This window comes from Scyliorhinus canicula, chromosome 1 (genome assembly GCF_902713615.1).
Source record: "Scyliorhinus canicula chromosome 1, sScyCan1.1, whole genome shotgun sequence".
Taxonomy (NCBI): Eukaryota; Metazoa; Chordata; class Chondrichthyes; order Carcharhiniformes; family Scyliorhinidae; genus Scyliorhinus; species Scyliorhinus canicula.
The window spans coordinates 254490452-254503569 of record NC_052146.1 but is presented as its reverse complement, the minus strand read 5'-3'; the positions used below and the strand labels follow the sequence as shown (position 1 = coordinate 254503569).

General features: G+C 48.7%; 1 protein-coding gene across 6 annotated transcripts in view; it reads left to right on the top strand.

The window, feature by feature from the left end:
- ush2a (Usher syndrome 2A (autosomal recessive, mild)) overlaps positions 1 to 13118 on the top strand; it is a 1354742-nt gene that overhangs the window by 766804 nt on the left and 574820 nt on the right. For all 6 annotated transcript variants that reach the window (XR_005462328.1, XM_038811752.1, XM_038811743.1 and 3 more), the window contains one exon: positions 10660 to 10839. Coding sequence is in view for 5 of the 6 variants with exons in the window: in XM_038811752.1 (XP_038667680.1) it covers positions 10660 to 10839 (180 nt within the window). In the remaining variant the exon portion in view is untranslated. The remainder of the gene's footprint in view (positions 1 to 10659; positions 10840 to 13118) is intronic.

The window sequence follows — 13118 nt, the reverse complement described above, 5'->3', positions numbered from 1 at the left end:
GGGGGAAGGGGGCTCCGTCCCCAGGGGGGGCCTCCGATGGGGTCTGGCCCACAGTCGGGTCCCATCGATCGGCGACTGGCCTCTCACCCCCCCCCCCCCCGGGCCTACGTTGTTGCGCGTCCAGCCCCAGAGCCCCCGCGCCATGTTGCGTCGGGGCCGGCGCGTTCCGTAAAGCCACATTGCATGCACAGGTTGGCGCGTTGCCACTGCGCATGCGCGGGTTGGCGCTGCCCCCAGTGCGCGCCATGAAGTGAAGCTGGATCAGTGTGAAGCGCTCCAGTAGGAGGCCAGAATCGCTAGTGCCCACGCCCATTTCACGCCATCGTGAAACGCGACCGCGTTCCCGACGGCGCGGACACTCTGTCCCGCGATCGGAGAATTGCGCCCCCAGCCCGGCGTCAACACTTAGTCTCAGGGATGGAGAATCCCGCTAAGTATTTTCTTGTCTTAATATATATGAAGTCTCCTGTAGTTCGTCCCATTTTTTAAAGAACCAATTTCAGCTGTTGATCTCTTCCTTTTTGCTTCCAGTTTATTATTTTAATGTCAGATTTTGCTGATTCACTATAGTTGGTTGATTTTCTGGTTCTGTTCCAGACAAGGATGAGAGAGAACTGAAACTCCCGTTCCTTCCCTTACTGTCTGTAATCAGTGTGTTTTTGAAAGGAAGATGTGGGTGTTTCCTGAACCCTGGGTGTATGGCTTATTCGAATAGCCAGCAGCATGCTTTTTGTGGGTTTAAGTAAAGAGGATTATTTGTTCACTCCTTCACCCCAAAAATCTAATTCGAGGTCACTTATTCACCACTCACACACAAACAAGCATGCACAACTGAAGAAAGTATAGTTAAAGAGAATAGTATAGTTTATAAAGAAAGGAATAGTTTGTAAGTCACACGATTGACATGTCTCGGTGTAGGCCTGGTGAAGTAAGGAATCATTTCCACTCTTGAAGTGTAGCTCGGTGACGTTAATACCTGAAGTTACAGATCAAAGGTGTTGCAGGATTTCCCAAAGAGGTGGGGCTGAATTCTCTGCCCCGCCGCGCCACATTTCTGTTTCATCCCGTCGTCAGGATGCTCCATTACGCCGACTGGTCAATTGGGTTTCCCATTGTGGGGCAGCCGCATGCCGTCGGGAAACTCCCGGGCTGCCGGCAAAACGGAGCATCCCGCCGGCAGAGAATCTAGTCTGAGGATTTTCAGAAGATTACAAAGTTAGTTGATTTTAGTATTAATAAGAAGTCAGTTTTCTGTACTGGTGAACCTCAAAAGGAACAGACTTGGATACTTTACAATGTTGCAGTCTCCAGTTTCAAGATGTTGCTGTTTTTACTGCTCCTGCTGCTTATTACTGTGTTGTTTGCAAACTGACTGGTTTTACCCTGGCTCTTGGAGTACTAAGATTTGTTATCTAGTGTCAGTTTTGGTGATGTGTGTCTACCTAGTCACTACTTCTATTGTCCAACCAGAATTATTTGAAGTTCAAAGCCATTGCTGCAAGATGTAGGATGGATGGTGGCCTTCACACCTACATATGATTAATTGGATTCTCTACAGGTCTCTATGTTAAGTTTCAAACTTGAACTCAAGTCTAGGACACTAGGAGATTTGAAGTTTTGCGTTAATCCACAAACAACAGGAAGTGTGAATTCCATAAATGGTTTTGTCATGATATGTCCATTCCCAACCCTATCATTCAATTAGGAACATTACGAACACTTGAGGTTGTTCTGAGTCTATGCAGAAAAGTCAAAACCGAACCCCGGCAGCCATTTTAGCAGTCAGGTAATGTCTGTTCTTGAAAGAAAATGTAGTTCCAGAAAAATCTATACTGAATATAGTCCATGTTTAAAGTTCTGAATATGACATACCTTTACCGTGCATGACGCTCAGCAAACATCTTGATTTGTTCTCGTATCTATACACGAGTAAAACGGAATTAATTTCACCCATACTGTTTTTAATGGCAAGGTGGACCTCCGAGGAAGATCCTGGGGGCGATTCTCCGAGCCCCGGGCCGGGCCGGAGAATCGCCGCAACCGCGCCACGATGCCCCGAAGCCGGCGCGCAATTCTCCGAGGTGTGGAGAATGGGCACCATTTGCTTTGGCGTTGCGCGGCCGCGGGCCGATGGAATCGGCGGGGCCGCTGATTCTCTGGCCCGGATGGGCCGAGCGGATGCGCCAGTATGACAGAGTCCCGTCAGCGCCGTTCACCCCTGGTCGCTGCCGGCGGGAACTCTGCAGGAACGGTCGGGGGCAGCCTGTGGGGGGGTGGAGGGGGGCTCCTTCACCGGGGAGGGACTCCGATGGGGTCTGGCCGGCCATCGGGGCCTACTGATCGGTGAACAAAGAACAAAGAAAATTACAGCACAGGAACAGGCCCTTCGGCCCTCCCAGCCTGCGCTGATCCAGATCCTTTATCTAAACCTGTCGCCTATTTTCCAAGGATCTACTTCCCTTTGTTCCCCGCCCGTCCATATATCTGTCTAGATGCATCTTAAATGACGCTATCATGCCCGCCTCTACTACCTCCGCTGGCAAAGCGTTCCAGGCACCCACCACCCTCTGCGTAAAAAACTTTCCACGCACATCTCCCTTAAACTTTCCCCCTCTCACCTTGAAATCGTGACCCCTTGTAATTGACACCCCCACTCTTGGAAAAAGCTTGTTGCTATCCACCCTGACCATACCTCTCATAATTTTGTAGACCTCAATCAGGTCCCCCCTCAACCTCTGTCTTTCCAATGAACACAATCCTAATCTACTCAACCTTTCTTCATAGCTAGCACCCTCCATACCAGGCAACATCCTGGTGAACCTCATCTGCACCCTGTCTACAGCATCTACATCCTTCTGATAATGTGGCGACCAAAACTGCACGCAGTATTCCAAATGTGGCCTAACCAAAGTCCTATACAACTGTAACATGACCTGCCGATTCTTGTACTCAATAACCCGTCCGATGAAGGCAAGCATGCTGTATGCCTTCTTGACCACTCTATCGACCTGCGTTGCAACCTTCAGGGTACAATGGACCTGAACTCCCAGATCTCTCTGTAAATCAATTTTCCCCGGGACTCTTCCATTGACCATATATTCCGCTCTTGAAATAGATCTTCCAAAATGCATCACTCGCATTTGCCTTGATTGAACTCCATCTGCCATTTCTCTGCCCAACTCTCCAATCTATCTATATTTTGCTGTATTCTCTGACAGTCCCCCTCGCTATCTGCAACTCCACCAATCTTAGTATCATCTGCAAACTTGCTCATCAGACCACCTATACCTTTGTCCAGATCATTTCTGTATATCACAAACAGTGTTCCGAGCACGGATCCCTGTGGAACACCACTAGTCACCTTTCTCCATTTTGAGACACTCCCTTCCACCACTACTCTCTGTCTCCTGTTGCCCAGCCAGTTCTTTATCCATCTAGCTAGTACATCTAGCTAGCCGGTGGGCCGGCCTCTCCCCCCAAGGCCTATTTTCTGGCACTGCAGGCCCCTGAACACCAACTCCCTGTTGGGGCCAGAATCGGACATAACCAGGCCCAGTTTGCGCCATCATGAAACGCAATGGCGTTCACGACAGCACGAACACTTGGGCCCACTATTGGAGAATCGCACCCCCTATTTTCTGAAGGACCTCCAAGATAGTTTCTCTGAAATCTGTCAGTTCTCATCTACTAATTGTACTAAGAAACAGTATGGATGAAGTCAGTACTGTCTTGCCTGCAGTCACCTCCAACCATCTTTAATGGCGATCAGACCAAGTGCTGCGGATAATCCATCCCCACCATTACATCTTTCCTGAGAACCAAGACAACCAAATACTTATGTCAGTGCATTATGTCAGCCAACGGGAGGTGCCAGCATAGGATTATGCTATTCTTTTTACTGCATCTTCTGCAATTTGACAGTTAATTATATCATTAAACTTACATGTTGTTCATCTGATCTATTCGCTGTTCTTTGTCTAGCCATGTAAAGGGAAGATTAGGCACAGCCAATGCATCTGGCTCTGCCAGCACTTCAGACCCATTAGTCACTTTATCCCTTTGAGGCTCAGTGGTTAGTAGAGTCAGTGCCCGGTAATGCAATGTGTCTGGAATACGCTCAGACATGTGTGCTGTCTCTCAGGATAGCAACATATGCATACCCTTCAGCCTACCCCCGCTGACATCTGTACGTGTAGCCGAAAGGATGCAGGACAAGATTACTCATAGTTCTGCACAAGTGCAGCTTGCAGCTGGTCCATCTTGGGATTTAGCTGCCATGAGATGATGGTCAAGAAATTCCTTCACAACTCAAGCAGCCGGCTGCTTCATGCATTCTTGCAACTCAGGTAGAATGTGGAGAAACACATGGGTAGGTGTGAGATCTCATAAACTTCGCACTGGCAGTAAGGGGAAAACACACAACACAAATTAGAAGGTAATTAATCAAAATGGAATTCTATGATTTTTGTTCTGCCTTAACAAATTTCTCATAAGGTTTGCAATTATCTGGCCAATATAAGCGGTGTAATTTGCAATGTACATGACAGGCTCATCACCTTATGTGCACTGCTGTCGACGAAATGTGAGAATTATTTCATATCTTGGATTCTGGTTTAATTTTATACAGGTTAACTGAGAATTTATGTGTGCTGTGCAAATTGCGTTCCTCAAATTGGATAATAATGTATTTATCGCCTTTATTACAGGTGGAGGGTCTCATGCGGAACCAATTTCATTATCTCTACTTTAGAACTCTGGGTTACTAACAACCACTGCTTACCACCTCCTAATTGCCTCTCTGCTCTTCAGATTGCTGCCTTGACACCTCTCGGGTTATGCCCAACAGGCCTCCACAATTTTCTCGCCTCATTTCAATGAGGCCCAAAAACCAAAATTGGTTGTGTCTTAATCTTACCTGCTCAGTGATTGCGCCCTGCAACACTGCCAGCATAACCAAATTTCCAAGCCCAAAACTGAAGACATCCTGTGGCTAATTTGGAATTTCTGCTAGATCCAGCATGCTGCCTTACAATTTACCTGGACATTTTGGAAAATACTTAATTGTTACAATATTAAAAATGTGATTATGACATATCATATTTAAGTGATGCACTATTAAATTACGACAAGACGAGAGTAGAGAGTAATCAAGGCTTTATTACGCAGAGATGTGGAGCCTCCCGCAGCTGCTGCCGAAATGGCTGCAGCTCGGGGAGAGCCCACACATTTATACTCCGCCTACTGGGCAGAGCCAGCAGGCAGGGATCTACCCCCGTAGCTGTAGTACAGGGGCCTTACTGTAATACCCTTGTATGCAGTATACACAATACAACAGTGGTGACTACCACATTCACCTGCTGTTAAAAATGAGTCCAGCGGGGGTGGTGGAAACTATTTACATACAGGTTATTAGAAACTATTTACATACAGGTTGTTAAAAAAAAAATTTTTGAAAGAGTTTACAAATTTAGACGGTCGGGTGCCTTGATCCGCCGTTGCGAGTGCCGCAGGTGTGTTGATGCCGGCGTTGGTTCGGTCGTCGGTGACTCCGGGAGTGTGTCAACCTCATCTTCATCCATGGGTGGGACAAAGGGGATGATGGATTGTCCTGGAGCGGGGGCTGTGGCGGGGTGCGCCGGGGGAAGGGAGGGTGGTGCTGGGGCAGAGGGGATGGTGTGCGGGGACCCAGCTGATGGCAGGTCCCAAAGGGAGACTGTGTCTTGGCAGCCATCGGGGTACGTTACGTAGGTGTACTGCGGGTTCGCGTGGAGTAGCTGTACCCTCAGAACCACCGGGTCAGCCTTGTGTAGCCTCACATTCTTACGGAGGAGAACGGGTCCTGGAGCTGCCAGCCATGTTGGGAGAAAAACACTGGAGGTGGACTTCCTCGCGAAGGCAAAGAGACAATCATGGGGGGTTTTGTTAGCCGCAGTACACAGGAGTGACCGAATGGAATGAAGTGCGTTGGGGAGGACCTCCTGCCAGCGGGAGATTTCTGGACCGTAGGGCCAGCTGGATGGCCCTCCAGACCGTCCCATTCTCCCGCTCCACCTGCCCGTTTCCCCGGGGGTTGTAGCTGGTCTTCCTGCTCGAGGCAATGCCCCTGTTGAGCAGGTACTGGCGCCGCTCATCGCTCATGAATGAGGATCCCCGGTCGCTGTGGACGTAGGCGGGGAAACCAAACAGAGCGAAGATGGTGTTAAGGGCTTTGATGACGGTGGCAGACGTCATGTCGGGGCATGGGATGGCGAAGGGGAATCTCGAGTACTTGTCGACCACATTGAGAAAATACGTGTTGCGGTTGGTGGAGGCGAGGGGCCCTTTCAAGTCCACGCTGAGGCGTTCAAATGGACGGGAGGCCTTCACCAGGCGTGCACGGTCTGGCCAGTAGAAGTGCGGTTTACACTCCATGCAGGCCTGGCAATCTCTGGTGATAGCCCTGACTTCCTCAATGGAGTAGGGCAGATTGCGGGCCTTTATGAAGTGATAAAAGCGGGTGACCCCTGGGTGACAGAGACCATCGTGCATGGTGCGGAGTTGGTCTACTTGTGCGCTGGCACATGTACCTCGGGATAGGGCATCGGGGGGCTCATTGAGCTTGCCGGAGTGATACAAAATCTCGTAATTGTAGGTGGAGAGCTCGATCCTCCACCTCAAGATCTTATCATTTTTCATCTTAATCCGCTGTGTGTTGTTAAACGTGAAGGCAACTGACCATTGGTCAGTGAGGAGAGTGAATCTCCTGCCGGCCAGGTAATGCCTCCAATGTCGCACAGCTTCTACGATGGCCTGGGCCTCCTTTTCGATAGAGGAGTGCTGAATTCGAAGACAATAAGGGTGCGGGAAAAGAATGCCACGGGCCTGCCTGCCTGGTTGACGGTGGCGGCCAGAGCGACGTCTGATGCATCGCTCTCGACTTGAAAGGGGAGCATCTCGTCGACCGCGTGCATTGCGGCCTTGGCGATGTCGTCCTTGATACGGTTGAAGGCCTGGTGAGTCTCGGCCATTAGTGGGAAAGCGGTGGATTGAATGAGTGGGCGGGCCTTGTCCGCATAGTTTGGGACCCACTTGGCGTAGTACGAAAAGAACCCCAGGCATCGTTTTAGGGCCTTCGGGCAGTGGGGGAGGGGGAGTTTCATGAGGGGGGCGCATGCGATCGGGGTAACTCCGTTCTGGACCACATAGCCGAGGATGGCTAATCGGTCCGTGCTGAACACACACTTCTACTTGTTGTAGGTTAGGTTAAGGAGTTTGGCGGTGTGGAGGAATTTGGAAAGGTTAGCGTCGTGGTCCTGCTGGTCATGGCCGCATATGGTGACGTTGTCCAGGTACGGGAAAGTGGCCCATAGTCCGTACCGCTCATCCATTCGGTCCATCTCCTGTTGGAAGACCGAGACCCCGTTGGTGATGCCGAAGGGAACCCTAAGAAAATGGTAAAGTCACCCGTCCGCTTCAAATGTGGTGTATTGGCAGTCCGCCTTGCGAATGGGGAGCTGGTGGTAGGCAGATTTCAGGTCCACTGTCGAGAAGGCCCGGTACTGTGCAATCTGATTGACCATATCAGATATGCGAGGGAGGGGGTACGCGTTGAGCTGCAAGTACCGATTGATGGTCTGACTGTAGTCAACGACCATCCTGTTTTTCTCCCCAGTTTTATCACTTCACTACCACTTGGGCTCTCCAGGGGCTGTTACTGGCCTCGATAATAGCTTCCCGTAGCAGCCGCTGGACCTCAGACCTGATGAAGGTCCTGTCCTAGGCACTGTACCATCTGCTCCTGGTGGCGACGGTTTGCAATCCGGGGTGAGGCTCGCAAACAGGGAAGGTGGGTCGACCTTAAGGGTCGTGAGGCCGCAAACAGTAAGGGGTGGTAGGGGCCCACCAAATTTCAAGGTTAGGCTCTGGAGGTTGCACTGGAAGTCCAGGCCGAGTAGCAAGGCAGCGCACAGTTTGGGGAAGACGTAGAGGCGGAAGCCGCTGAACTCTACGCCCTGGATGGTGAGGGTGGCGGTGCAGTAACCCCGGATTGCCACGGAGTGGGATCCGGAGGCCAGGGAGATTCTCTGGTTGGTGGGGTGGACCGTGAGGGAGCAGCGCCTTACCGTATTGGGATGGATAATGCTCTCAGTGCTCCTGGAGTCCAGAAGGCAGGAAACCTTGTGCCTGCCGATCTTCACCGTCGTCGACGCGGTCGCGCGGTCGTGTCTGGTCGACAGTAACGGAGGCCAGGCGCGGCTGGTCGGCGGCAGTTGCAGGCGATGAGCGGCCCGAAGAGGTGTCCGCCGAGCAGGGATCCTGAGGCTGGGAAGATGGCGACGCCCACGGGCCACACGTGTCCTGAGGCGGGCAAGATGGCGGTGTTATGAGGGGAGCAAGATGGCAGTGCTCACAGGCCGCACGAGTCTGCGGGGAGGAAGATGGCGGTGCCCGGGGGTCACACATGGGGGGCACCACGGCAACGGCGGTGACTGAGTGGGCCTGGCACACAGCAGCAAAATGTCCTTTCTTATGGCAGGCCTTGCAGAGCGCGCTCCGTGCCGGGCAGCAATGTCGGGGGTGCTTTGACTGTCCGCAGAAGGAGCACTTAGATCCCCCGGGGTTGTGTGGTTGCTGCACGGTGCAGGCCTGGGGTTGGCTGGGGGCGGTTGCTGACGGGGTGCACGGTAGGGCGTTCGCTGGCGAGGTCCACGATGTCCAGGAGGGATGGGCCACGCGGTCGGGGGCATACGCTTAAATATTGCGAGAGGCCACCGTGAGCGAGAGCGCTAGTTTCTTGTTTGCCGCGAGGTCGAGGGTAGCCCCTTCCAAGAGTCGCTGGCGGATGTAGGCCGACTCTATGCCTGTAACGAACGCGTCTGTAAGTAGCAAGACCGAATGTTCAGAGGCCGGGACGGCCTGGCAATCGCAGTCTCTCACTAGGAGTTGCAGGGCACGCCAGAAATCCTCCACAGACTCACCGGGGAGTTGATGCCATGTGGCGAGGAGGTGCCTGGCGTAGATTTTGTTGGTCTGCTGCGTGTAGTTCTCCTTCAGTTGCGCCATGGCCTCAGCGTATGTCGGCGCGTCCTGGATAAGGGGAAGATGTCCGAGCTCAGGCACGTGTAGAGGATCTGGAGCTTCTGTGCCTCTGAGGGTGGGTCAGTCGCAGATCCTATGTATACCTCTAAGCAGGCTAGCCAATGTGCGAAGGCTGACTTGGCGTTGTTTGCTTGAGGGTGCAGCCGCAGGTGATCAGGCTTGATGCGGAGAGCCATCGTTTTAAAATCTCTGTATAATAAATTGATGCACTATCAATTACGATGAGACAAGAGTAGAGAGTAATCAAGGCTTTATTACGCAGAGATGTGGAGCCTGCCGCAGTTGTACCAAAATGGCTGCAGCTCGGAGAGCCCACACATTTATACTCCACCTACTGGGTGGAGCCAGCAGGCAGGGATCTACCCCCGTACCTGTAGTACAGGGGCCTTACTGTAATACCCTCGTATGCAGCATATAATTCAACAGTGGTGACTACCACGGTAAGTAATATATTACTTGCTCTTTCTGTTGTTGGCAGGGGTGTAACAATGTTTGAGCAATGAAGAAAATCTGTAATGAAAACAGAAAATGTTAGAAGTGCACAGCAATTTAATTAGCATCAGATAGAGAAAGATGGATCAATATTTTAGCTTTTACTAATGTTAAAAGCAAATGACTGGAATCTGAAACAAAAACAGAAAATAGTGAAGCAAACAGGTGAATAGAAAGCTAATTGGGATTCCAGCCTATCTGGTGACTGGTAGTTCAGAGCTTGTCCCATTGGTGTGAGTGCAAACAAGCAAGGCTCTCCACAAATGGACCATTATCCTGTTTGGCAGTTTTGGCTGGTGTTGAAGCAGGGTTCTGAGAATATAGTAGAGACTGTGGCCAGGATTTTCTGTCCAAAGTCAACAGATATTTGGCTCTCTCCAAATTGTGGGATTGGAAAATCCCAGCCCGTCTACTGTGTGTGTTGCGCATCTGGAAAGGACAGAGATGTTAAGACAGAAAGAGTGAGGTGTTTGTGGATTGCACAAGACCCACTCTTGCTGTTTCAGTGTTGCCAGAGCACATCAGGCTATTTAAAGGGATCGCAGAAGGCAGTCTCTGGGGAATTTGTGCTCTCGGGACTGTCATGATTCAAATTAGAGAGGATCTGTAGATGTGTGCCTCATCCTTAACCATATGCAGGGAATTCGGATGGAATACTGCTGCTGTCGAATGCAACTTAAGGACTGAAACAATTGAGTGGGAAGTAAATGATCATACATAATAGAAGCTAAGTTTAGAAGACTAAGATTAGAAATGGTGCCACATTTGTGCAGCAAGTAATAAGTCCTTGCAATTACTTCAAGTGTGTCTTTGTTGTATCAACTATTTAAAGTGAAACTTACCTTTTTATTTGAAATATCCCATTAGGTAATGTATGCATTATGTTGATTTTGGTTGCTTTGTTGAAGTAAAAGTTTTAAAAAGTGAAATATTACCGATCGATTTTCTTTCTATTGGTGTTCTGGGGATTCCTTTCTTTTGAAAGTTACCAGCCTTTACGGGGATCTTAACATACTACATATTCATTGTTGAAAGTCAAAGAGTTCTGCAATGTAAAAGGCCTGACTATATCATTTACCTCTTTTATAGGTAAAAATAACTATTCTATCAGGCGCCTAACCCAGAGATTACACGAACGTTCAGAAGCTGATACATGGGTAACCATAAGAGGACTACTTCCCTATTCCAACTACACCATGCAAGTAAATGCCTCCAATAGTCATGGATATGTGATAAGTGATCTCGCAGCAATAAAGATGCCTCCTGGGGGTAAGTAGTTGTAAAAAATGCATTTTTTCCTAGCAGTTTGTAAAATAACAACTGGTCCCTTATACCAGTTGTGCTAGCTTCTGTAATACAATAAATCAACTTGAAATGAAATGGAGCACATAGAAAAACTTCACTGAGAAAAAATCAGCAACCATTGAAGGACATTTATGAAAAATATGATGCCCAACGAATACATATAGGAATTTTAAGTCACTGATACAGGCTTAAGCTTTTGCCTTAAGTATCCCTTTAAATCTTTTAATAATAATAACAATAACCCTTTATTGTCACAAGCGTGAAGTTACTGTGAAAAGCCCATAGTCGCCACATTCCAGCGCCTGCTCAGGTAAGCTGGTATGGGAATTGAACCGGTGCTGCTGGCCTTGTTCTGCATCACAAACCAGCTGTCTAGCCCACTGAGCTAAGCCAGCTCAGTAGGTTTTGAAAGCAGTCTCAGAAAACAGCTTTTACAAGGCCAGACATGATTAGTTAAGATACTGTACTTTCCAGGAAATGGATATACTGAACAGTTATGATTGGAGTCTTTTCATTCAATTAGCACAACGTACTGAAAAAGAAGGAATATGCTTTTCTTTCTTACATCACCGTTTTGATTGATTTTAAACAAAATAGCTCCAAACTACCCTCCTGCATATCCCTTCTAGGTGTCCGTCTCAGCACTCCTGCCTGTGAGTTAGGCGGTTGCAGATTCAAGACCTACTCGAAAAAGAACTTGAGCATGTAATCTAAGCTGACACTTCAATGTAACAGTGAGTCAGTGCTGCAACATTGAATGTGCTGACTTTTCAGATCAGGATGTTTTACCTAGGATTGGAAGATAGAGGAGAGCTCTTTTCACGATTGGAGAAAAGAAAGGGGAATTCTAGCCAACTTTTAACTAACAGCACCAAAACCGATTATCTGACTTAACTTGTTGCCATTTGTAGAACCTTGCTATGCATGAACTGTATACTACATTTGTAGGACTTTGCTGTATATAAATTACACTTCAAAAATATTTCCTTTGAAATGACGTGGTTTGGAATGTTTCAAGAATGTGAATGGTGCTGTACAAAAGCAAAGTGTTTCTATCTGATCTTGACCAAAGCTCGCTCTTGTGACTCTTGTTTAAGATCCGTCTCTATTTTCATCTCCTTGGAGTCACAGCCAGAAGGTTAGACCTGCCAGAAACCCCTGGCCAAGTAACTGGAACCAGATGCGTCCCAAAACAATGGGAGGCAGCTGCTTTTTTAATTACCAAGACAAGCTATCAAATTGTTCAATTTTAAACATTGTGGCCACCTTTCACCTTTTTAAAAGTCACTTAGCTTTGAAACACAACATTTAAAAGTAACTCTTTCTTTCCCAAATCCTTCCTGTGGAAAAATTATCGAATAAACCCCAAGACATGACAGAATTCATCTCACTACATCCGTCAATTCTCCTCTACCATAGGAACCCAGAGATTTAATGTAAAGCTGTCCAAGTGTTGCGGAAACGCTGCGCCTGATTCATATGATCACATGCAACAACCACAATTACATGCGCTCTGCAGCCTGGTGTGTTACTGGTGTGGGCCCTGCAGCTGGACCACTATGCAAGTCTCCTCCTCATCTTGGGCTGTAGCCAAGCACTGGTTCTGTGTTCTGCTGTAGGCATTGTCCACTTGTTTATTTGCAGCATAATTGAGACAACTATGCCTCCTGGACAGTGTGCCCTGTGCCCATAAGGGTGATGTACCACATGTCTATGTACCCTACGTCCCCCTATTGTGGAAGGCAACACACGGCTATTTCATCCTATGTAAGGTGTGGCACAGACTTACTTCCTGAAAGCTCATTGTGACTGAGGACATTCTCCCTCGATTTCACTTTCTTTGATGTAAGGGGAGAGCTTTCTGCTTCCTTCTACCTAAGCTTCTGATGTGGTTGGTCATGGAAACTGTACCACCTTCAACTTCCCTTTCATGCACCATGCTGACTTGTAATTATATTGCCATTTCTTCACAGTCGCTGGGTCAGAAACCTGGGGATCGCTTCCCAGCAGCACAGTGGATGCCCCAAGCTACATAGACTGCAGTGGTGTGGTTTAAGAAGGCAGATCACCATTATTTTCTCAAGGGAAATTAAGGATGGGCAACAAATGCTGGTCGAGCCGTTGAGTTCACATAACAAGAATGAATTGAAAAAAATGTAAATGGTTAGCATTGCTACCGCACAGTGCCAAAGACCCTGATTCAATTCTGACTTCGGGTCACTGCTTATTTGGAGTTTGCACAT